Genomic DNA, 26,459 nt, shown 5'->3' on the forward strand with positions numbered 1-26,459 from the left:
TGTCAGAAAGAGGATCAGGGTGGGTCTAAGTCAATCACGGTAGTCCTCCTGGCTTTCACTTCACTGGTCCAAGGTAGGGGAGCAGGTGACCCAAGTTTGGTCAATGGCACATAAGGGAAAACGTACTGCCCCCTCGTATGGTGCCCCAGGAAGCGGTCAGAAGAGGCTTGGCTCCACTGGCCCACCCAGATGATGGCACTGAAAGCTGATGTGATGCAAACACCGTTTGTTGGGGAAATCATAATTTCATAAGCATCACTTAATAAAATGAGGGCAGATGAAACAGAGAAAGCAAGATTAGACTTGAAACTAGATGACCTGGGTCCAAATCTCAGCTCTTAATTATGAGACACAGAAGACAGGATTTCATCTGCCTGAGGCAGAGTTTCCACGTCGATGTAATTGGTTGGAGGACTTTTTATAAATGCAAGGCCTCAGTTCACAAAATCCACCCATTAATCTTTTTAAAATAGACTTTATTTTTTAGAACAGTTTTTCATTTACAGAAAAACTGTGAGTGTAGTATGGTGAGTTCCCAAATAGCCTGCACTCAGTTTCCCCCGTTAGTGACATCTTAGACTAGTGCGCTACATCTGTTGTAACTAATGAACTGATACTGACACATTCTTATTGACTAAAGTCCATACTGTATTTAGACTTCCTTAGTTTGTACTCATTGTCCTTTCTCTGTTCCACGATCCCATCCAGGACCCCTTATCTCATTCGGCTGTCCCATTCCTCTAAGCCCTTCTCGGCTGTGACTGTTTCTCAATCTTTCCTTGTTCTCAGTGACCCTGGCAGTTTTGAGGCTTACTGATCAGGTACTTTGTAGCTAGACAAGTGCTTTCTCAGCATCTCTGCTCCTCAGGAAGCTGGAGTCAGGCAGCAGAATTCTTTTCTTTATAGCCCTCTTTTCCCCTTTCACTGTAAATTCCTTCCTTTCACCACAATAACAGTCAGAACTCACACCTGCTAACAGAACTTCATCATGTTCAGAGCCTAACTGTAAGGGAGAAATTATGATATTAACTTCAACATCACTCTCATTGGCTGACATCATTTGATCTCAGCAGGACTTTGAAAGAATGGAGAAGGATCAGCCATTTATCAGATCCTGACCATGAGCCAATATCAGGCTTTGGACTGTATTGCAGACACGTCACTAAATCTTCAGAATAACCACGGAAATAAGCACGCTCCATGTTACAGGGAGGAAACGGGTTTAGGCTGGTTAAGTGCTTCACCCAGGATTACTCAGCTAAAACACAGCATGGCCAGGACTCCAAGCCAGGTCTTATCTGTATCTATTTCTGCACACTTCCTGGGTCTGACATTGTGTGCATCTACCCAAGACTGAGTATCTGGTGGGCCAGCTGCTGCATGAGGCCCTGGACTGCAAAGAATGAAATGAATATCTGCACATATGAAAAGTCCAGCTAAAAAACAAGTCTTCAGCCTCTTTAAATAACTCAGGGTTCAGCCAATCTAGGGTCTGTGACTCCACTCTCTCTCGTACAAATTTCAGTACCTTTCTTTTCATGGGAGAATAAATCAGACTTCTGACTTCTAAATGTGTGACACAGTCATGGGCAGGGTTGTACATTAGAAAATGAAGGAAGAAATGGTCTTTAACCCTGTGTGTGATGAAATCTGTTTCTTGTTGATGGAAATTTGCCCTGATTCATTTAAATAATGTTGACAATTTTACTTGAGCCCCATCTTGGCTCAGTATATCCAGCTGTTAAAGTGAGTGTCACTTTTGCAATTTTTATTTATCTACTTGACCATGGACAGAAAGGGCAGAGATTAGTTTATCCATCCCTGTATCCCCTGTTCCTAGTCTAAGACCTGGCATCCTGAAATTTGTGTCTGCTGAACGATGGGTCAGAATACCTTGAGTTTGATGAGCAGATAGATATTTGGAGGCAAATGTGTTCAAACATAAAGGATTAAGATCTTCTTATAATATTTCTTCTCAGCCAGATGAAGAATTCAAGAAGAAATCTCAATATTCTTCTTCACATTTCGGAATCCTGAAGGTAGAAGTTAATTACTTTCCCAGGAAACCAGAAACAAGACAAACGGCAGAAATTACAGCACCACATCTCATAACCGAGATCCTGCCACTTTCTCAATGAAGGATGTGTCTGGAAGAGCAATTGGAATATCTATTTTAATCTTGTTTTGAAAATGCTAATGTTTCTCACATTATAAATTAGTAAGAGTCTTCATTCTTTGAAAGTACCACTCAGAATTATAGTGTCAGCAGGACTAAAGTTCTTCACGCTTATTTAAAACAACTCCCCTGTTTTATTCGGTGAGAATTACTAACATGCGAACACACCATAATTTCAACACGGATACGGCTCCTCTCCCCACAGGGTGATGCAGACCACGGCCTGGATTCGTGGTGCTTTGGAGAACTCTACAATCCTGCTCAGAGTAAGAGCTCAAAAAGCTTCACTACCACTAGATACCAGGCACTGAATCAACATATTTACAAACACTTTAAATTCACCTTTTTTCCCTGAATGACTTTCTTAAATGAAAAATTAATGAGGGGGAAGAAACACTACAGAAGTACCATGACCCTTAGGCCACAAGACTTCCTTTACTTAAGAACCACTGAGAAAAGAAACAAAAACACAGAAACATTTGTGAACCTCAAGTTCAAATATTTTCTTCACTTAAGAACTAGATGTGGGGAGGGTATAGCTCAAGTGGTAGAGCGCATGCTTAGCATGCACGAGGGCCTGGGTTCAATCTCCAGTACCTCCTCCGAGAACAAACAAATAAACCTAATTACCTCCCCCTACCAAAAAAAATAAAAATTTTAAAAACTTAAAAAAAAAACAGAACTAGACGGAGGTAGGGGGAGGTATAGCTCAGCGGGAGAGCACATGCTTAGCATGTACAGGGTCCTGGGTTCAATCCCCAATACCTCCATTTAAAAAAATAAACAAATAAATAAATAAATACACAAATAAATAAACATAATTACCTCCCCCCTCCAAAAAAATAAATACATAAATAAATACATGAAATGAGTACCACTTAAAAAAAAAACCAGACAATGTAGAGAGGTGGCTGTCAGCGCCCCTCCCCCATCCCTCCTCAGTACCTACTCCCAGCACCTGCCAAAGCTGGCCTTCTGCAAACGAATAGCTTTGGAATACGGCCCCATTTTTACCTAAGGGGTAACACCCCCAGGATCAGCCCTGAGCTAATGATGGCTAGAATCTGAGGATACTTCTGCACTGTTCTGCACTGCTTTCCAGGGTCCCCCAGGAGGACCAGCCTTAACTGCCCTCCGCGGAAACCTCCTTGAGGATCCATGCATCCTTACAGTCTGCTTCCTCTTTCCTATTTTATTTCCTTCTTTTCTCCAATTTTACTTATTTTTCCAATTTTTCTTGGCATCACCTCCTAAATCATGCATTCTCAATAGAGATGGCATTGCCTCCATGTGGGCACAACTGGTTCTTGGAGGGTGGGGTTGGGGGAAAAAATGTTACTGTTTTTATATCTCAAGCCTAGACACACATACAGTACATAAAGAGATACACAGCATATCTGTGACATTAAAATATCAGGGGTGGGGGCAATCAGGGGGGAAAAAAGTCTAAAAAGAGTCCTCAAAAGGGACATAATGGAAACAAGATTGCACAGCCCTGTGTTCAATAAACCGCTTGCACTGAGCGCCGGGCGGGCCGCAGGGAGCTTCTGGAGGGACACAGACTAAGATGTAGCGTTAGCCTCTGCTGAGCACATCCATGAATTCACTCGTTTAATCTTTTCAGCAGCATGTAAGGCAGGGACTATTAGGGCCATTGATCAGATGAGACACTGGAGCTATGCGAAGTGCAATGACTTGCTAGCCCAGCAGGGCTCAGGGTGAGAACTTCGGTCTCCTGGGGCCAGGCTCTCAGCTGTACCCTAGAAAAGCCATCAAGTGTGTTCAGCCCAAAGTGGGAAATAACTCTATGAATGTCAGTGACTGCTGTTTATTGAAAATAGATCAGGTTTCCACGAACGGACTAGATGATGGTGCTGCCCCACAGGTGACATGGCAACAACTCAAGTGGGTAAAAACTTGAGCTATCATTAATATGATGGCTTCTGAAGCCCCAACCCAATGTCGGGCTCAAGGAAGATCAGAGAGTATTTTCTATGACTCTTGGTAGAGGGCTGGCTTTGGGGGGTAGGGGTGGAGAAAAGGGGACCTGGGCACTGGTAATTTCAACAGGAATAGAAATGCTTCTTGCAAGAGACCATCTGGAGCCTATGGATGAACGTCTGATCACCCTGCACTTGGTTTTACTTTTTCTTCTATTCGTTTGATCTAGATCCCAAGACAGTGATACCCAAAGAAATCACACCTTAGGGCAGACCGCCCACCCCACTGGTACGTAGCCCTTGGAGGACCACCAGGGACAGCGATGTGGCTGAATGGAGGCCAGCCTGGGAAGAAGGTCTGAGTTCAAGCCCTCCCTCCGTCAGCAGAGTAACTTTAGGCAAGTTTCTCACCACCCCGAACCTCAGTTTCCTCTTCTCTACAGTTCTGATAACCTCTGATTTTTGTAATGTGCCAAGTGCCTGTTCTCTAGGTTCATAAATCCCATAAACTGCTGTTAAGTAATATCCGCTGATTAGTTTGATTAGACTTGCTGAATCGTAATGTTTCCATCTCCGGACTGACCGCACTAGACGCAGAAGCATCCAAAACTGATAAACATGCGATGACACTGAGCAGAAGCTGGCCTTTTAGGAACGGACAGGATTGTGGAGATAACATAGTGTGACAGTGTTGAGTGATTTCCCATTAGCGCAGATGACCTGGACTGGATGAGCACGGGCCCCTGGCTCAGTATTTTTAAGTCATGTTGGGTAATATTTCACCCCATCCCCTCCGCCAAGAGACACCTATCAAGATGGAGATGAACTTGTACTGCTATGGCAGGTTTACAAAGAATCTGATGGCAAAGAAACTCTACGTACAGGCTGCTTGTTCCTCATATACAACACTGACTTAGGAAAGCCAGATTTGACGAATCTGTAAGAAGGGACCTGCTATAACAGCCACTGTTACTAATTCTTCTCAAGCAAGTGTCCTGGTAGGGTTGCCCAAGAAGGGATATGATACACTGAGAGATGATATAAAAATGTTGGTTATTATTGATATGCTGGTTTTATATGCCCCAACTTGACTGTCATGCTCTTGCGGGATCCGGACAATTTTACGTCTTGTAAGGAAGAGAGGATGGAGAGGAGGAAAAGGCGATCCCAGCCCTGTGGTCTTCAGCAGGGAGAGAAGCCCATCTCAGGAGGCGCCCATGGACAGGACGCCCCATGAGCCAACTGTGTATTTACTCCTATTCTTCGTAAACTACATGCAAGAAACAATCTTCTTCCCAAGTTATAACCCAATTTGTTCTCTCAAGAAAACATTTCAGGCAAACTCCTCTATCCCTTCTGTGGCAGAATAAAAAGCTCCATCCAACAGGGGTACAACTGGGATGGGGTTTGATTTGCATCCTAGGACACCTGCAAACTAGGGATGGCCTGGAACCTCAGTACTGACTGCAGTCTCCTTGGAAACAAATCTTTTTCTTTTCATTCCCCAAAAAGGTGATCATCTTAGGGCAGCCAGCATCTCTGTACACATCGGTGCTAAATTGTAATGCTAGTGGGTTCCCGATTAAAATATGCAGTGATGATCAGGTGATGCAAGCCAGACAGAAACGTGGCTAATCTGTACGTGGGAAAATGCTCAAACCCAAAACCCAACGGTGGGATCTGTTTGCTCCTCCCACAGCTTTCAGAAGATGCTACCTCAAAATGCCCCGCCCTCTGTAGCTTCCAAAGTGCTCCTGCACGCACTGCCCCGTGAGATCCTTGCACGGATCCTACACAGTGAGCATCTGCAGACAGTGGCATAAGGGAGGTGGTCAAATCACACAGTTAATGCAGCTCTTCAAACAGCTCATCCAGTACATTTCCAACAAACCCACGGCTGTCTCGGGGACCCCGCCCGAGAACCACAGAGCAGTGTCTAAAAAGGGTTTTTATTCAGTCCACTTTTGAAGACCTTTCCCTTGCTTCTCTGCCCACTGCTCTGTTGTTAAATAATGTCACAAATCTTGTTTTCATTCTGTCAAAACTTCAAAACCCAGGCAAAAAAAAAAAAAAACAGAAAGAAAAAGAGAGAGAGGGAGAGAAAGAGAGCAGAACCTTGATTCTTCAGAAAATACTGCAGGGTCACACTTGACTTATGAACCTTTTAAACATGAATGGGATCTTTTTTAATGAATACAGCTTTGAAAGGGGGAGCTTCCAAATCATGCAAAAATAGTGATTTAGTCTTCAGTTCCATTGAAGGGAGCCTTCTGTTCTCCAAGTAGGAGGGGAGACGAGTCGACATCGGACAATCAGCAGAGTCCTTCACCTTCTCCCTGCCTGCTTACACCTCCTTTGGAAAAGCCTCTCCCAGTACAGGAGACCTAACAGTGTCTTCCCCTTTCTGCAGCCCTGGCTCCCTCATCTGCATTCTATTACCACATTTGCTAGACTGTTGAAAGGTCGTGGTTTCCAGTCTCTCTCTCCATGGGGAAGGAATTACAGTTCACCTCCCTCAATGGCCTGGCACAAAGCTTGGCACTGGAGTCCGTATGTGTGGCCCTGAAATGAATGAGCTTAGCGTGCTCAGCTGCACCTTTCTAGTGCATGTCCGTCATCACCTGGACAAAGCCCAAGGCGGAGAGGAGCCCTGAGGGACTGTCTGTAGGAAATCCGTGAATCTAAGAAAGCCTGTTCAGTTCAGCCAATGGTTCTCAGCCTGGTTTCATGTTGGAATCACCTAAGGATGCTGCCTGGGACCCCAAAGAGCTAGGGTATCAATTTCTGGGGTGAGGCCTTCGTCTGTGTTCATGCATGTGCTCTGTGTGGTCTGTGTTTGGTCTTTGAAGTATTTTTAATTTTTTATTATTTTTTTTAAATTGGAAGAGTAACATAATCCACACATACGTACTCCTCCCCTGGACATTCCTGCTGTTAATATTTTTGCCACCTTTGCTTCCTTCTCTCTCTTCCTCTGTGTATACTGTGTACACATACGCACATATACACACTTAGCCTGTGTGCCGAAGCATTTGAAAGTAAGCTGCAGATTTCATGACACTTCACCACTAAATAGTACAGCACGTATCTCTTAAAAAATAGAACTTTCACCTGCGTAACCACAATGCAATAATCATACACCAGAAATTAAATCTGGATATAATAATGTCATCTAATACGGAGTCCATGTTCAAATTTTCTTAACTGTCCCTATAATATTATCCTTTATTGTTATTTATTTTTTTCAGTTCAGGGTCCAGTCAAGAATCATGAATTGCATTGGCTTGTTCGTGTTTTCTCCAGTTTTACTGACATACAATTGACACATGACATTGTATAAGTTTAAGGTGCACGAAGTGATGATTTAATATACATAGATTATGAAATGATAACCACGGAAGGTTCATCAACACATCCAACACCTCATGTGGTTGACTTTTTTTTTTTCTTTTTGGTGAGAATTTTTAGAATCTACTCTTTTAGAAACTTTCAGTTACACAACGGAGTTATTTTTAACTATAGTCACCATGCTGTACTTCACATCCCCAGAACCTATTCATCTTATAACTGGAACTTTGTACCCTCTGACCATCTTCACCCATTTCCCGTACCCCCCACCCCCCGACCTCTGGCAATCACCAATCTGATCTCTGTTCCTGAGTTCAGTATTTTTAGGTTCCACATGTAAGTGAGATAATACAGTATTTGTCTGTTTCTGACTTACTTCTCTTAGCATAATGCCTTCAAGGCTCATCCATGTTGTTGCAAATAGCATGACTTCCTTCTTTCTTATGGCCGGAAAGTATTCCACTTGGGGTATGCACCACATTTTCTTTATTCATTTATCCATTCATAGATACTCAGGTGTTTCCATATCTTGTCTATTGTAAATACTACTGCAATGAACACGGGAGTGCAAACAGCTCTTCGAGATACTGACTGCATCTCCTTTGGACATACGCCCAGAAGTGGGGCTGCTGGATCATATGGTAGCTCTAGTTTCGATTTTGAGAGTAACCTTCATATTGTTTTTCCATAGTGGCTGCACCAGTTTCCATGCCCACCAACAGTACATAAGGGGTCCCTTTTCTCCACAGTCTCACCAACACTTGTTATTTCTTGTCTTTCTGATAATGCCATTCTGGCAGGTGTGAGGTGACATCTCACGTGGTTCTGATTTGTATTTCCCTGGTGGCTAGTGACACCGAGCACCTTTCCACGCACTTGTTGGCCATTTGTATGTCTTCCCGGAAAAATGTCCACACGGAGCCTTTGGCCATTTTTAAATCAGACTATCTGCTTTCTTGCTGTTGAGTTGTATGAATTCTTTATGTATTTTGGATATTAGCTCCCTATCAAATACGTGGTTGCAAGTATTTTCTCCCCTTCCACAGTGGCCTTTTCATTTGGTTGATCACTTTTTTGTGATACAGAAGTCTGATGTAGTCCCGCTTTTGGATTCTCAAGCGTTGCATTTGGCTGTCACGGATCTTTAGCTTCCTTTAACTTAAACACTTATCTTCATCTTTGTTTTTACGACACAGACCCTTTGGAAGAGACCATGCTGGATATTTTGGAGGATGGCCCACAATCTGACTCTGACTTTCTCTTCATGATTAGATTCAGGTCGCTTTAGGCACGACTGCAGGTGTGTTGTACACTTCCACTGAATCATTCAGGAGGAGGGGAGGGTCGGTCTGCCTCCTTATACGCAAGTTTGGTGGCTCTGGTTAGGGTGGAGTCTGCCAGATTTCTCCTACAGTGCCTTCTTGCCTGGGTGAGTCACATGTATATCAAAGTCAGAGAAGCCACATTACTCAAAGTGTGGTCTGCAGACCAGCAGCAATGGTCTTCCCTGGGAACTTCCCCGAATGAGTGTTCATCTCTCTCTTTTACTCTTCTTGTGCCTTGTTTTCCGTAGAGGACAACTGTGACAAGGTGACAAGAGCACCACCTACTGGTTGGAGGACTCGCGTGTGATTCCAGTTCCATCACTGAAGTAGCTTCAAGAGCCTGGGCAGATCATGTAACTTCTCAGTATCTGTTACTCATTTCTAAAAGAGAGACACTGGGCACCCTCCCTTCCAACATGGATGGCCATTCAATGTGAGCACATTTCCTAGAAAGTGACAAAGTGGCACCCGTGGTCATTGCCATTCCCGGCACAGAGCATCCTTACTGCTGAGAGATCTGACATTGTGGGCTGTTGCTGCCAGCCCTTTACTTGATTTCATTCTGCTTGAGAGGTCTGAAAATGTCATTAAAAAAGAGAGCCAGTAAGAAGACAGAGAGTTCATAAAATGAAAAATCAAGTAAGATTATTAGAAAGGAGAAGGGGCATGGATTCTATGAGGGGTGCAAGAAGGCAGATGGAGTATGATTGAGAGGGGAAGCAAAAGAGAAACAATATTTACTGAAATCTACAATGTGTTGCAGGAGGTAAAGGAGAGGACGTGACCACGGTTGACCCGTGCACTGGCTTCTCATCCCTCCAATGCCGGAAACGGACTCGCCCACTGATCCCACAGTGGGAGACATTTTCAAAGACACAGCCTTGAATACGTATGCGTTGTTGAGACCATCCTGATAATGTACGTTACTGAACCCTGTTAAGTTCTCTCTATAAACTTTTAAGATGATGGTGGACAAGGGCCTGACATCTACTTGTCTTGCTGCCCAAGACAAGCCTCATATAGAAGTTCTCTGCTTCTTAAATCTGCCACCTATTAATCTGGAGTGATCTGCCTCTGTCTTCAATCTCTCCTTGCCCTCCATGTATTGTGGACCACTTTCAGATTTCACCTGGGGAACTCCTGAAGTTGCAAACCAACACAATGCAAGGTTTAGGTGTTTAATATCATCACCTCAATTAAATTTTACAATAACCCAGGCGTAGGCATTATTACAGCCATATCTGAAATAAAGAAACTAAAATCCAGGAACGTTGGGGAAATTACCCCAGGTCACACAGCAGGGAAATAGCAGAGTGGATGAAACTCAGGTCTGACTCCAAAGACTATATTTTCACCACTGAAGAAAGAATGATATAATACAAATCATCTCACACCTGTCAGAATAGCTATTATCAAAACAAAAACAAACAAAAACCACAAGAGACAACAGGTGTTGGTGAGGATATGGAGAAATTGCAAGCCTTGCACACTGTTGGTACAGATGCAAAATGGTGCAGCTGGAAAACAGTATGGAGGTTCCTCAAAAATTAAAAATAGAACTACCATGTGATCCAGCAATTCCACTTCTGAATATTCCCCCCAAAATATTATAATCAGGATCTCAAAGAGATAGTAGCCCTTCCGTGTTCTGTGTTCACAAGAATACTATTCACATTAGCCAAGATATGGAAAATGTCCATCAACAGATGAATGGATAAAGAAAACGGAATACCATTCAGTCTTTCAGAAGAAGGAAATTCTGCAGTACATAACATCAATGCCAAGTGAGCTAGGAAGAGGAGGCAGAGGCAGGACTAAGAGCCCTCTGTTACCGTGGGGAAGGGGCACCCAGGGATGCCTAGTGAAATACCCAGAGTCCCCGGTTGTTGGCAGAGGGTCAGAACTGGAATCCAGGCTCAGAAATAGAGGTGACCCAAGGCATTCACACGTGAGCTCCAGAAACTGAGCCACGTGATCCTGGACAAGTGGTTCTATCTGTTTTAGTTTTCATATCCTCACTGATCAAATGTAGGGAACAATTCCCACATCATAGAACCACAATGAGAATTAAATGAACTAAATGGTTTGCCTGTGGGAAAGTGCCTGGCTAAGTATTCAATTCTTCCTTCTTCCACAGTTTTACATTTTCCTGGATGCTCTCTGGGAAACTGAGATTATAGGTTTGGCATTCCCAAACCTGGTACTGGGTGATGGAATAATTCTAGAGAAGGATAAAATTGAGGCCTTAAGCTATCCCTTCCCCAGACTGGGCAAGGCTGGGCTGGAGCCCTGGCTGGGAAAGGTAGGAGGGGAAGAAAGAGGGAGCCCATAAATTCCAGTGGGACCTCAGGTTCGGAAGTCAGCCAATAGGTACTGAACACCATTTACGTGCAAAAGGACATGAGAGGCTGTGTATGTTTGTGGGCATGCAAATGATCTGTATGCTTTTTTATTACCACATATTCCAGTATTCAGTTCAGTTTACCTAAATACAGTGCTAGAGTCAGAGATGAATATATTTTAATCCCTTTTCACCACCTGAAGAAAGCAAATGGAAGAGTAACAATGGATAACCTTTCTCTCCAGCCACCAACACCTGCAAATACACGCAGACATGGATGCCAAAGGGTGGACCACCCAAAACCCATGCTCCCTCCTACTCGTTCCTTAGTTTCCGGCAGGCATGCTTTCCAGGCTTCAGTAACCTCTGATGAAACCTGTTGCCAAGCCTGAGGTTCTGTGCAGATGCCCCCACCTGGTGGCCAGATCTGGAAAAGCCTTTCCAGCCAAGGAAGATTGGCAGGTAGTGTAACACCAGGGCTCCCTGAACTCTTTCCCACCACATCAGCCATGGGTCATCCGGAGAAGGACAGAGAGGAATATCCACTGCTAAACGCACAAGAGGGGTCAAGGTCCTGGCCAATTCCCTGCTAAAACCCTGGTGATGGTACAGCCTCCTAAGAAGCAGCCATCAGGATGACTAAGCCACAAACAGGAGGCGAGGGGCACCTGGAAGTACCCTGCCAGCCCCCACCTCCCCTCCTGGGAGAGGAGCCACCCCTGCCACTCTCTCCCTCTCCCCAGACACAGCAGGATTTTCTGTAGAGAGTGTCAGGTGCAGAAGGGAATACCATCTTTCTTCTAGCCACGCATTTACATCCTGTCAAGAAGGAGACTGTTTCTAAGGGAAGGGTGCCTGGGAGTGCCCAGCCAAAGCTAGAGAAGGGGAAGCAGTTGAGGTTGAGGGGACATTAAGACCAAGTTATGAGGCTATTTTGGCCGAAACAAACCCCAGTCCTCACCTACTGGCACTGTTAAGCCCCTATTCCGTCAGTCTGGGCTTGCAGCCCAGGATTCATAATCAATCTCCCTCTATCCCTTTCTCATTAAGTTCCCTAAAAAGAACCCCCAAACATTCATTTTGATCAGTCCAAGTCTCCAATGAGAGCAAACCACGTTTCTTCCCATATCAGAATGGAGCCCAAAGAAGGGCAGCACAAGCAAGCAATGGACACCCGCACTCATCCGCGCGCGCGCACACACATGCACACCCTGCTATGGGCAGTGTACCACTCCCATCCCCAACTCCAGGATGTATCATCTAAACTCAGCAGCGATGCAAGAGAAGGGACCCACCCCAAGCAGAAACACAGTGCGCATGGGAGGATCCGCTTTATCCCGTTCAACCTCCTCATTAATTGGAAAAACCACGTAATTCTTTTAAGCTTGAGTACTAACAACCGGAGAAGCTGCCATAAATGCGCACCCGCACGCACACAAACATGTCAATCCAATCTCCAAATCAACTGAGAAGCCACGCTCGGATCTTTTAAGCCCTGGTGTCCAACACCCAGGGAGGGGTTCACAGACACACAGCCAGACACAGCAGAGGGCAGACTCGTCTTCAATTCAGAGGACGCGCGCCCCTGTACTTTGAAGCCCCAGAGACATCCTCAGCTCCCACCCCGAACCCCACCACGCGCCGCCTCCAAGGGGCGCCCCGAGCGGCCCGGTACTCACACGAGCGCGTGGTAGAGCAGCGCCCAGCCCCGCGGTCTCTCGAGGGCGTCGTAGATCAAAGTTTGGACGCGCCGGTACTTGGCGTTGTTCCTCTTGACTGGGCGGCTGAGGGGGGTCTTGGCCAGGAGCCCGATGCCCTGCGGGGTCCTCCGCAGCCCCTCGTCGCGGCCGCCGCCCTCCAACAGCAGGGTCCCGTCTTTGTCAGCTCCGGCCCCGAGCGCCAAGGTGACTTGCTCCACGTCGCCTGGCGCCAGCCCCACTTTCCGCTCCTCGTCGCCGGCCGCCGCCGCGTCCCCTCCGGCCGGGTTAGCGGCCCCGTCGCCGCCGCCGCCCCCGTCGCCGCCGCCGCCGCCGCCGGCCGCCCCCGCCGCCTTGCGCGCCTTGAGCCCCATCTGCCTCGCCCCCGCCGGCCGCTTCGCCTTCTCCGCTGCTGCTCCGGGAAGAAGGGGCGCTCCTGGTGCGTGGACGAGGCGGCGGCGGCGGCTGCAAGCCCGGGAACTCCAATGCCATGATCCGCGCGCCCCTCCCCACCCCCCACCCCCAAAGCAGGCAAAGGCGGGGCCCCGGGGGGCAGGGGGCAGAGGTCACATCCCACGCAGTTCAGCCGCGGGACCCCGAGGAGCGCCGGCCGGGGGCTGCGGGGAGCGGGCGAGGGCGCGCGAGGCTGGCGCGGAGGCGCTAGGGCGCGCGGCGGCGGGAGCCTGGCACCGGCGCTCCGGGGCGGCGGCGGCGGCGGCGGCACCCGGGCCGGCGAGCCCGAGACAGCATCGCAGTTTATTTACAAGCCGGGTGCCAGCCGCCCTCCCGCCCGCCACACGCGCCGCCGCCGCCGCCGCCTCCTCCCTCCTCCGCGCTCCCACCCGCGCCCCTCCCCGCCCGCTCCAGCCTCAGCCTCGCCACGGCAGCAGCGAGCGAGCGAGCGAGAGAGCGCGCCGCGGGCCGAGCGCACGCGGCCTCCCTCCCTCCTTCCTTCGCCGGGGTGGGGCCCCATTGTCCCGCCCCGTCGCGGCGGGAGGCCCGGGCGGCGCCTCGCCCCTCCCCGCCGCCCCCCGTCCCTGCGCGCCCCGCAGCCCGGGGATCGCCAGGGCCGCCGCCCGCGCCGCGGAGCGGCCGTGCGCGCTGCGGCCGCCGAGCTGGGCTCTGCGTGCTCTCCGTGCTCCCGTGGGCGTTAGGGCTTTCCCCGCGAGCCGCTCGGAGGGAGAAGAGGAAAGAGGAAGGGACTGGGGCGTTTGTCTCTTTTTCTGCGTTCTCCTGGCCCCTGCATCTTTACGTTTTCTTGTCACCTCCCAGCCCGCCTTCTCCGCTTAGGAAGTAAAATCCAAGTTGCAGGGTTGGCCAAGGCCGAGCGCACCGCGAAGCCATCGGCTCGCTTAGGGGGTGATAGCAAAGCTCGTGGCTCCCTGTTTCCTGCGGTTCAGGGTTTCGGCCCCTGGTGGTTAGATAATTCGGCCCTCGCCTCCCTGGCTCTTGTATAGCATCTCCACCAGCTAGGGTGAGCAGAGAAGCTGAAGAAACAGGACACGGGGAATTGGCTGCCCTCCTAACCTGTGCTCTAGGCAAATCATTCCCTCTCTTGCCTGAGTTTCTGTTCATGAGTTCAACCAATGACTAAACCCACGTGAGAGATGACGTTCTATGAACAGGGCATAGGGTCCCTGCGCTCAGAGAGCTGGCATTCTGGCAAGGTGGAAAGCGCTAACAGAAAGACGAACAGTATAAATTTCCAAGACTGGTAATTCAATGAGGAAAGAAAACAGCGTGCTGTACTAGAAGCGGGGAATCCTGGCCGGTCCTGGAAGGCCTCCTTGAGGAGGTGACATCTTGAGGTGAGATTTAAATGGTAAGCTAGAAAAACGAGGTAAACTTCCAGAAGAGCCTGTCAGGCAGCAGAACCGCAAAGGTGAGATGCGGTTTGTGCTAACTGAGCTCAGGGGAGAGGAGACGAAGGCGAGGCCTCGGTCAGGCGAGGGGCAGGGGGGTGCGCCTGGCAGAAGACAGTGAGGGTGTTGGCCTTTGAGCCGAACTTCACCCCTCACGTCCTCCCCCATCTCCTCACCCCCGCCCGTACTTCTGTCGTCGCCACCACCTTTGGAGAAACCCTTCATCCAGCTGCCCCGCGGTACTTGGCGCCTACTTTACTTTTCACTCTCTCCCTCTTGTCTGCTGGCTTGGATGGAGGGGAGAGGCTGTGAAGTCGGCCAAGCCAAGGATCTACCCCTGGTGTCTTCGCAAGGAGTGATCAGAAGGTCTGCGTGTTGAATGTGGCTCTGGATTTGCCTGGAGGAGTTGGCCAAGGAGAGTGAAAGAGAGAGAAGGGCGAGGGGAACTGGAGGAGAGAGGGGATGGGGAAAGGGAGAGATGCTGGAGGAGGGAAGGAAGAGTGGGGGAGGGGAGGAGAGAAGAAATTGGGAGCTTATGGGGTGAAGAAGGAGGAGGAAGACCTATGTGATTGACTGTCAGAGGGGAGAATCTCAAAAATCTGGGAACCAAGAAGAGTGGCGTTTCAGGAAGGGAGTTAAACCATAATACAAGGCTGAAATCCTTAAAATGGTGTTGCATTGGAACAAAAATTAACTGCTTGATGCAACAGAATAGTTTGCCCAGAAAGTGACTCCAATGTGAGAACTTAATATAAAAGAAGTCATGAAAACCCAATGGAGAAAAATTATTCCTTGTCAGTGGGCTCGGGACAGGTTTGGTGAAGATTACATGAACTGGCATATGGAAACGTGACTCCCTGCACAGTAGGACCTCCGTAAATGTTTACGAACAGATTAATGCTCAGCAATGAGTTGGAACTTGTGAGTAACCAGTCAGAGCAAACTCTGGGAATGAGAGAAGCTGTGGAGAAAGGGAATCACCTGGAAGAGGAAGGCTCCCGGTGAGAGCTGGGCACCTGAAGCCCACTCTCCAACATTTGTCAATCCCCCAGCCCCTACACATGCGTACACGTTCTGTCCCTGTCCAATCCAAACTACCTAGAACAATTCTGCCCTTCATATTGGAGCGTCTTTTCTAAAGTTACCCTTCCCCCTCAGTCCCTTCCTGTTTTCACTCATTCCATTTATCACTGCCTAAAATGATCTGATTTGCATTTTGTTCACTCTCTTTGTAAGCAAGTGCAGGGTCTCAGCTTCCTATCCCTGAAGCGTAGAACAACGCTTGCTATATAGTAAGCTCTCAGTACTTACTGGCAGCATGAAAGCGATGAGTAAGTGAACGCAGAATGCCGAGACCCCAGAACAATGCCTGGTGGCTGATGAAGCATTTGCTATATGTTGGTGTTTGAGATTTTTGCTTTTGTCTTTTATTGTTGTGAAAGTCTTTAATCTTAGGAGATCTTAGTGCTCTTGCAATGTCAGTAACATAGTGGCAAAAACATTCTGACAGTACTTAAAAAGCCTCAATAAATAAATAAAAGGACACTCATCAAGGACCACATAGAAAGAAAACATAAGGATTCGTGATTGTGAAATTAATCAAAAGTTCAGATTTTCAAAATGACATTTTGGACCTCAGGCATATGAGGAGGCTTTTTTGCTGAACGCCTCAGACTGTCAAAGATTAGTGTTTTAAGTTCAAGTGCAGGGGCTTTCTTCATGCTCCCCTGTAAAAGATGAGGCAAAGTCAATATCGAATTCATAACTCTAACCCAGTTAAATCCAACGGTAGGGAAACTGCCAGGGAGTTTGGAAATTGATTTGCTTCAGTGCCTTTATAATCCAATGGAGAGTGTTTTTCAGATAGGGAGTTTGGAAATGTCACAAAAAATGGGGTGGGTTCTGAGTGCCATCTGGGGGACTGTGTAATCTCAACACCTTATAGCACAGAGTCCAGCTAATGGAAATCAAACATCCTATATCCCATTGGAAGGAATCTTCTTTGAAGCCTAAAATCCCAATAGCCTCAGCTAGCAGTTTGGTGTTGGTACCAAGACAGAGTTCAGTGACGGAGGATCCTCAGTGGTCAGAAAGGGGGCCATAGTGCAGATAACAGGGCACTCCTCCCTGGCTTTGCATCCCAGCTCTGCACAACTTCAACATGCAACCTGGGAAACCCAATCAGTTCCTAGTCCTCAAATTTTCCACCTCATATCCCTCGTCTGTTCTTTTGCTTTTGTTCTCAATTTTCCTTGTCTTCATCTCACTGTCCGGGCTGATGAACTCTCTCTCTTTTGCAGGTAAGGAGCCTTGCTGGGAATGAATAAGAGAGAGACCAAGGGACCTTCTCTGAGCCTCAGTTTCTGCCTCTGTAAATCCTCCTTCCTAGGGCTGTAGGCATGTAGTAGCAAGACAAACAGACACATGCTTGCAGGGAGATGACAATGCTCCAGTGATGGTTACTGTTACTGTCATCAAATGAGCAGGGCATTATCTCAGGTTCATGGGAACAGGCGAGTGGGGGCCCTGCCTACCCTCTCACTCTGCTCCCAAAACACATTAAATAATGGTTTTAGATTATGTTTAACTTTACTTTTATTATTTGTTGCACAAGAAATGCATCTAGTTGTAGAGAAATTATGAAATATAAATCAGCAAAAAGGCAACACTAATAATTTGTCATCTTGTTGCCCAGAAGTACCCTCTGTTCATATTCTGGTGGCAACTACTGGCAACACTACTGCGTGTGCCTGACCCACAAACAGCGAGACCAAAGCTGAGCCCCCAGTATGGCGCTTCCCCGGGGGTCCAGCCAGCTACCTGGTGGCAGGATGATTATGTTGGACCTTCCTGTCGGGGGTGAGGGAGACGTGACCTCACCAGAACAGACACAGCTCCTGGATACAGAATGCCTCCGCCGCCCACAGTGCTTCCAGCAGCATCACCGTCCACAGACCGAAGAATATCTTAATCACTGTCATAGAATTCGACATAACACTACTTCTGGTCAGATCATGTATCCCCACAAAGCTTGGTTATAAATCTACCTCTAGGAGGAGCCAGTGAGACAAGTCTTTGCAACTAAGGAGACACCCTTTGCTATTTTTGGAGGAGACAGGACAAGCTCTGATCTGGGGTCTTGTAAAAACCCAGGCCAAAAGGCAGTATGTTTGGGAAGGAAGGCTTCCATGCCCCCCATATGTATTTTTTGTTCTTGAAAACCCAACTACAGCAAACCCTCAAATTTGCTGCTTTCTTCCCTTCCTCCACGGCTTTGCTTGCCTTCCTTTTCCTAAATTTTGGACCACTCTACTTTAGGGCTCCCTCGCAAGTGACAAACCTTCCCAGGAATGAATCAGATGATAACCCTTCCACCTGACCCCCAGAGGGATGAGAGCAGCTTAAAGTAAGGAATTTAGACCCCAACACAAATTCCAGTCCTGACTCTGCGACTTTGAGCTTAGTGACCTTGGGCTAGTTGCTGAACTCGTTTCCAGCCTGTTTCTTCATCCTAAATGATCTGAGCACCATTCAGGATCCATGCTGACCAGAGCTTCCCAGCCTGCGATGTGCTGTGCCTGTTACTCGAAGGTGTCTGGACATGTGACTGTGGAAGGCAGCCCGAGTCAGGCGTGATGAGGGATGACTGAGCTCCAAGCCATGTGGCACTCACCTTCACTCCAGATGGCAATAATTAAAGGCTTAGATTTGGTTGTTCTCAGTTGGAAAAAGTGTTTCTTTTTCCTGCCTTTTACTTTGCGTCTTTCTTCATGTCACTTTTGCTTTTTCTTTTAAATAGTTATATTGGGTAAAATAGTCCATTTATCCATCTTAGGAATTCATTCATTAATTTTTCCAGTAAGCATTTATTGAGTGCCTGTTTCATGCATTGCTTTCTCTCTAGCGAAAACAGGAAAAAAAAAGAAGAGAAAATTGACTAATGAATTCCATATTTAGTTGAAAAGATGAGAGAAACAACACAAAGAAATGTACTGGTCTCTGTAGCATCATGCATTTCAGTGACTTGAGTCATAACAAATGCTTATTGTCATCATTATCATTTCTTACATTTATTGAGTGCTTACTATATGCCTGGCACTGGGCTAAGCACTTTATGTAGCTTATCTCATTTAGTCCTAGCAGCAAAGTCATAAGAGAGGCACACTGGTTATTGGTCTCTATTAACCGTGATGAAATGACTCTTAGAGAGGTTAGGTACCATGCTCCAGGTCACATGGCAAAAAGTGACCATCCCAGGATTCAAGCTCAGATTACGTAGAGTCTAAACTTTGACCCACTAAGTTGTATTACTTGCTGAGAATTCTGTGCCATGTGGAGGGCTCAACAAATGCAAAGGCTCGGAGTCAAGGCATAGCATGGAGCTTCCAGAGCAAGAGGTCCAGATGGCTGGAGGCAAACACAAATGCAGCAGAGGCCATGTGGGGCAGGCTTGACAAGGTACCAGGCTTACAGACTTGGGGACCACAAGATGCTCTAAGCACAACGTGATCCCAGGTGGTTGCAGAAAGGGCTTTCTGACGACTCTGTGGAAGAGAGGTTGGAGTGGGAGGAATTCATTCTATGAGCAGTTACAAGGCTGTTGGTGGAGCCCATCTGAGAGATTTTGAGGTCCAGGAGGAAAGTGATGGCAGATCTTGGAGAGGAAAGGGGATGTCTGCAGAAGGTACGTAGGAAAAAGAGTTCTCAAGAGTTGGTGTCTGGAAAAAGGCAGGCTGGATTGCCGGTCACTTGGCACTGTAGAAGCAGAAGCAGACCCACCCAATGTCACAGCCTCCTTCCCTCCTGACTGTGGGTTCCCTGCTAAGCTGAGCAGCCCTCCTCTGGCTCCAGTAATTGGCTCCCCAGGCAGTCTGTTCCTTTCTTTCCACCAAATTAAGCTCTTTCTCTTCAGGTCTTGATTGTTAAAATACCCTATTTGCCCATGCCATTTACATATTCCAATTAGCTGCTGCCATTTCCCTGCTAACGAGCCCATGTACCTGCGTTCAGGAGCATCTGAACCAGAGCCTGTTCGTGCAGGAGAGCTGAGTACTTTGGTCAGAGATGCTATTCACAGCGTCTTCAGACAAGGAGCTCCATTTTCTCACCTCCTTCTAGCCCTGATGGAGCAGACCTTTGTGCCTCATTACCTGCCCCCACAGATATCCCGATGCTCCATTTACCTTTGTTGACAGGGAGAAAGGCTCCATGCCAGCTGGAGCAGCAGTCCCTGCTCTTCCTGCTATCATAAAGGGTCCATTGTACCCTTAGCCTGTCACATGTGCAGAGCCTGTTAAATCCAAGGTCTTCCTAATTTCCATCACTGAATGCTTTGCAGGGGGAAGCTGATGCTTGGGTGCTAAGTAACTGGATGGAGGATTATGGGTAGCTGCCCAAGGATGCTGAATAGGGAGAACTCAGGCTTTTGAGACAGGCTGCTCTGAGCAGGAATCCTTTCTCCGAATAATGCTCCGAGTTTGACCCTGGACATGTTAAATAACCAGCCTCAGCCTCATCTGTAAAATAAGAATAATAATTATCTCGAAGGGATGTTTCAGAGGTAAGGGAATCAACCTTTGTAAACCTTTGGAATTTAGAGGCAATTAATACCTATTAATGATATACTATGAATATTAACATATGGATTATAATAGTAGCAATTACATTGATGTCTGAACTAGGAGAAAAGTTTTGGGTGTCAAGTCTAGCGTTTTCCCACCTCTGGTGACAGTGACCCACATTTATATCACAACCCAGTCCACATAGTAAGACACACACATCACCAACTGAGACGAGTGGTTCCTCAGACAGCGCTAGTTTGCTGTGCTGTCGGCGCTAGGACAACACCTCCTGATACTTCGTAGTGACGAAAACACTGATTGCAAGCTGTATTAGTCTGCCGGCACTGTCAAACAGAATGCCTCAGGCTGGCTGGCTTGAAGAACAGAAATTACTTTTTTCGCAGTCCTGGAAGCCGGAAGTCCAAGAGCAAGTTGTTGGCAGGGCTGGTTCCTTCTGGTGCCGCTCGCCATGGCTTGCAGGTGAGCTGGCTTCCTTCTGTGTCTTCACATGGTCTCTTCTCTGTGTGTGCCCACTCCTGGGGTCTCTTTGTATGTCCACATTTCCCCTTCTTATAAAGACACCAGCCATACTGGATTGGGGCCCATCCTAACAGCTTCATTTTAACTTAGTTGCCTCCTTACAGGCCCTGTCTCCCAACATAGTCACAACTGAGGTACCGGAGGTTAGAGTGCCAACATATGAATTTTGGGGGAGACACAATTCAGCTCATAACATGAACCCCCTACAATGATGTCACATTCCACTAAAGGGTCATGTACCTAGCCTATAAAAGGTTAATCCAGGTCATATATTCAATATCTTGTAATAACCTATAATGGAGAAGCATCTGGAAAAGGATATATATGTGTATATGTATATACATATAGAACTGAATCACCTTGCTGAACACCTGAAACTAACACAACAGTGTAAATCAACTGTATTTCAATTTTTAAAAAATGACTAGGAATTTAATGTACAACACGATAAATATAAGTAACACTGCTGCACGTTATATATGAAAGATGTTAAGCGAGTAAATCCTTAGAGTTCTCATCATGAGGAAAAATTTGTTTCTATTTTTTAAATTTTGTATCCATAGGAGATGATGAATGTTCACTAAACTTGTTGTGATGATCATTTCATGATGTATGCAAGTCAAATCATGATAAAACCTACACAGTGCTGTGTATCAATTATAGCTCAATAAAACTGAAAGAAAAAAATCTTAATACAAATAAAAATTAAAATGTGTTAATCCAGCTCAATCTATAGTCAAGTCCTTTGGTTTCTCCTTGAGCATCTTCAGCAAGTTGCCTTCCAAGGAACCCTATTGTTGAATAACCGATACACTGGCCACTCAGTACATGTTCTGTAGGGAGGCCGTGTACTAAGCCCCTCTCCTTACCTACCTCATTTAGTTGCCACAACCGCCCACTGAAGTAGGTTGCACACAAATGCTGGGGGTTGCCCAAAGTCAGAGCACAATGGCTGAGCAAAGATTCAAACCCAGATTTTTCTTCAAATCTCAGACGATGAGGACCCATAATTGGAAAGTTCTCCTATGTGTTGAGAGAATGTTTTCCCCAAGTGATGTGAATATAACACCAGTGCTAAAATGTGCGTGTTTCATAGGAGGGCAGTGATAGCACAGGTTTTAGGGTTTGAAGACCTAAGCTTCATTCCCAACCTTGGCAGTTTGTGGCTACATGGACTTGGGGAAGCTACGAAAGTTCTCTCGTGCTCGGTTTCCTTGTCAGGAAAACGGAGTTGTCATTAAGGTCTACCTCGTGTGGTTGTGGCGAGGCTCACAGCTAAATACAGAGACCCAGACGACTTATTGTTGTACTGCAGATGGTTTGGGGGCCATATTCTTATTGCTGTCTGATCCATTATCCATTATTATAATTATTCCCATATTTTATATGACATATTATATCCATAATAAAAGCTTCCTAAGAAGACCATTGAAAGCCCAGATAATCTAGCACACGTACGACATTGCATTATTTAGAACCTAATTGTGTCTTGACTGTTCTTTTGATACTACAGATGGATTGGAAAAAAATGAAAAGAATACTTTACCTTTCTTCCTCAAAGGAAGAACTGACACTTTTAAAAAATCTTGGCTTAAGACTCCCTTTTCAATGGGTGTCAATTTGTAAATTTTCTGAGGCCACATCAAACAGTCAATGTGAGTGGAAGTCCCGTTCAGGGTTTGCGAACCCCTGTGTGGATGGGGATCAGGCAGGTGACGTCAAGCCATGGAGCTTATGTAAAGCGTAGTGCACAGCACCGAACACAAGAGGGAGCAATTCATAAATGGTAACAGCAAGTCTAATTGTGATCATGGTGATGAAAAAAGGAAGAACAGAAAGAATTAAGAGAATGAGGAAGAGACTCGGGACCCCAATTCGGGGGAAACAGTGCTCCCCCAGTCTGTTTTTCCCATATCCCAGGCCTCCTAAAGGGCCACACTTGGACACAGCCCTATTCTGGGGAGAAGGGTCCCTGTTCTCGCTTTGTGCTTCCCACTCTAGTCTCAAGCTTTCTCCGTGAGTGGTACCTCAGGGGGACGTCAGACTGGAAACCCTCCTTCTTCATCTCTGGTTGTTTACCATGAAGTGTTTTTTCTATTAATTATTTGTAGCAAAAATAAGAATAAAACAACACACGAAAATAATCCATTAAATGCTATAGCCCATTTATTGTTGGCATGGGTACCATGCTATAGCCATTATCTTCTTTTAATTTAACATAATTCTCAGAATTCTTCAGGCAAAACCAGCACTCAGGATGGTGTGCTGTGAGTGCTCTGTCGTTCTGTGTCCTCCGGGTGTAGTTCTGCAAACCCGAAGAGTTAGACAAACCTGATTTAAGAAAGATCTTTTTTCAACTGGCTTTCAGTGGCCAGCAGCCAATTCACTCTCCAGGTGAGAGTGAAGTACCTTCACTAGAGTCCCCCACTGTTGGAAGATTGTCACTAAAATAAGCATCAGAGTGAGTTCATCTCCAGACTTGACCTTTGGCTGGCCAAATATTTTCTTTGACTTCCGGAAAAGGGGGCAGATGGTCACAACAGTTCTCTGTACGTGAAAGACTCTTGTTCCTGTAAGTTTACATAATGCCTCTGCATCCAGATGTTTTGCCTCTCTTAGCATAACCTGATATGGGCTGGAACTGAGGAGAACGATCCCTGCTCAGCGAATATTCACCCTCCCACAGCCACGAGAGGACTATACTTCCCTCCAATGTTGGGCTTGTTCCCATAACTTGCTTTGCCCAATGGGATACGGACAGAAATGAAAATGCACCATTTCCAGGCTTAGACCTTCAGAGGCATCACATGGTTGTGCTTGCTTCTCTGGGAGCCCTGCCTGACCCCTCGATGAGAAGAACATGCCCCAGGAAGCTGCTTGCTCCTCCGTTCTGGGCCCCAGAATGACACATGTCGGGCAGAGCCACCCCAGCACTTCCTGAACTGTAGACGTATGGCTAGATGCTTATGATTGAAAGCTAGTAAATTTTCTCTAGTTTTCTGAATCAGGAAACATTAGAAATCAGCAAAGGTGATTGGAGTCCTTTGGGTGGAGTGCTGTGACCCCAGTGGAAATGACCTAACCTCTAGGTCTCCTTCCCTTTGACTGAATTCCTACTGAGGGTGCTTTTTTGCAACTCTGCGGCAATAAAAGTTAACTTGTAGAAAACTGACAGCAATGCAAATGAATTTTGTGCCCTAGAGATACAGTTGATTTGTATCCTGTAGAAAAGATAACCCCAAACTTGACATTTTTATGGCCTTTTGAATATTAACATGTTATGCATCTTTTAGCAAATTTATTTCAGCATTCCTGATTATATATCTCTCTCTGCTCTTCAAAATCTCCTTCGAACTGTTCTCAACATCTTACTGATTCTCTCATTACTGCATGAGTTAGATAAAAATCTTTAACATATATTTATTTTATATATGCTTGAGGGTCGTGCTTTTAACTTTAAAATAAACTTTGGCACTAACTTTAAAACAAACCAAACATTGCCTGACTGATATACTGGGGTTCAATCTAGCTTGGGTTATCAGATCACTAAGCAACTTGAAAAAACTGCATGGCTTGTCTGGGCCTCTGTGCCCTTATCTGTAAAGTGGGAGTTTAGAATAGAAAGTTTAGATAGAAACATAGTTTCTTTATTAAGTCCTGATTGGTCCTCCCAAAGTCTTGTGGGGTAGGGAGGGAGAGCTTTATAAATCCATCTGACAAGTGGAGATGTTGAAAGGCAGAGAGATTGAGTGATTTCCTCAAAGTCACAGGGTACCTCTGCCTCCCTGTTAATTCACCATCTGCTAGACCTCCCATGGGCTGTTTAGGTCCCAGCTTAAGGAAAAGAGCAGTGTGTGGAGTCTCACAGCTTGAACTTGAATCCTGGCTTCACTGATTGGAGCAAATTGTTTAATATCTCTGAGCCTCATTTTCCTATGTGAAATGGAGATTAAAATGCCCACTTTCTAATGTGGCTATAAAATGACTGGAGAAATGCATAGTGCCCAGGGGAGTGCCTGGCACATAGTAGGAGCATTAGAAATGCCAGTCTGTCTTCCATCCCTTTCAGCAGAGTCAGAGAAGTATCTGCTTTAGAGTCAAACCAGCACAGAGTTCAACTCCTGGCTCTGCCACTCACTTGCTGTGACTTTGGGCGGGTGGTTCAATCTCCCTGGCCCTCCATTCTTTCATATATAGGATGGAGAGGCTGAGATGCTGGTACCAGCCCTTAGCGTTGTTCTGAAGATTGCTGGCGTGCTGAGCATGGTGTGGGGGTGGAGGGCAGCAAAATAGGTGCTAGAACCATTGCTCTCATCATTAATTGAGGGTAGAAACACTCAGGCAGAGTGAAGGTCAAAGAGAGGGCTGACAAAGACCTTTGCATGGAAGTCTGAACAAAGCCTGCCGTAAAAGCAGGAACAGCGGGACTGACTTTCCACAGGGGTTCATATCGCGGACTATAGGTTTTGGGAGTCTAATTATCAGCTGAAGGGAGCAGAATTACATGCTAAAAGGGCTCCTGCTTAATCAAGAAATTACATGGACCCTAATTTCAAAAAATGTTAATGGGTACTCTTATGTATTTATATACAGTTCTGGAAGATTTATGCCAGTCTTAATGGCTAGAGATGTCCTTCAAATTTTCCATCTGCCTTGGAATAGGTCTAATGTGATAACAAACAGGAAATTGACTGGGCTAAGGGACATGCAGTCCTGTTTTGAACCATAAAATTTACCAGGCTGCTGACGTCCCATATTAAGTAGCTGATCCTTTCCTTTCCAAATTAAGAGCTCAGTTTTGTGTTACATTCACGGATATGAAACTTGGCTCTGTGGTTTGGGATGCATGAGATCTTCATTCACTAAATATTTTTGGAGCACCCAAGAGTTTCTAGGATCTTCCAGGCTTGGCAAGGAATGAGGTAAGACATAATCTAAACCATGCCAAAATCTCTCACTATCGAGGAAGATGATGGAGAAGGGTAAGACAAGAGTGAAAAACGGTTGCAGTAAATCGTTCCAGAAACATCCAGGCTTCCCCAAAGCATCCAGTATGGTTTTCCCACACAGACACTGGGAATCTTGTGAGCCTCCTGACTCTTTGCTTTGGACAGAAGCCTAAAAGCTGATTTTTTTTCTGCTCCTCAATTTCTATATCTACGTTTAAAAATAAATTCATTCATTTATACAAATGGTTACTGAGCAACTACTATGTGCCCTGGACTCCACTAGGTGCCAGAAATACAGCTTTGAACAAAACAGGCAAAAATTCCTGCAGTCAAGGGAGGAGGGTGCAGTTCAGTGGTAGAGTGCATGCCTAGCACGCACAAAGTCCTGCGTTCAATTCCCAGGACCCCCTGTTAAATAGATCAATCAATCATTCAATCAATCTAATAACCTCCCCTTGTCTAAAAAAAATTATTTTTAAGAAACCAAAAAAAAAGTTTCTGCGGTCAGAAAGCTTACATTCAGGTGAAGGAGAGAAACTGCAAATGCAACAAATAAGTAAATATGAAACCGGGGTTTCACCCCACTTCCCAGTTACCTACGGCTGCATCAACAGCCACCCCACACTTTCTGGTGCCAAGTGATGGCCCTCTTATTCTTCTTGTAGATTCTGTGGGTTGGAAGCTCCGACGGGGGCACAGCCTGGCTGGCCTGTTGCTGCT

The 26,459-nt window shown here is 46.3% G+C and overlaps 1 protein-coding gene across 1 annotated transcript in view; it reads right to left on the minus strand.

Annotated features, from left to right (window-relative positions):
• KCNQ3 (potassium voltage-gated channel subfamily Q member 3) overlaps nt 1-13,201 on the minus strand; it is a 240,102-nt gene extending 226,901 nt beyond the window's left edge. Inside the window, exon 1 of the mRNA XM_072949396.1 lies at nt 12,810-13,201. Within this exon, the coding sequence (XP_072805497.1) occupies nt 12,810-13,201 (392 nt within the window). The remainder of the gene's footprint in view (nt 1-12,809) is intronic.
• Between the last annotated feature and the right edge of the window lie 13,258 nt (nt 13,202-26,459).

This window comes from Vicugna pacos, chromosome 25 (genome assembly GCF_048564905.1).
Source record: "Vicugna pacos chromosome 25, VicPac4, whole genome shotgun sequence".
NCBI classification, from domain to species: Eukaryota; Metazoa; Chordata; class Mammalia; order Artiodactyla; family Camelidae; genus Vicugna; species Vicugna pacos.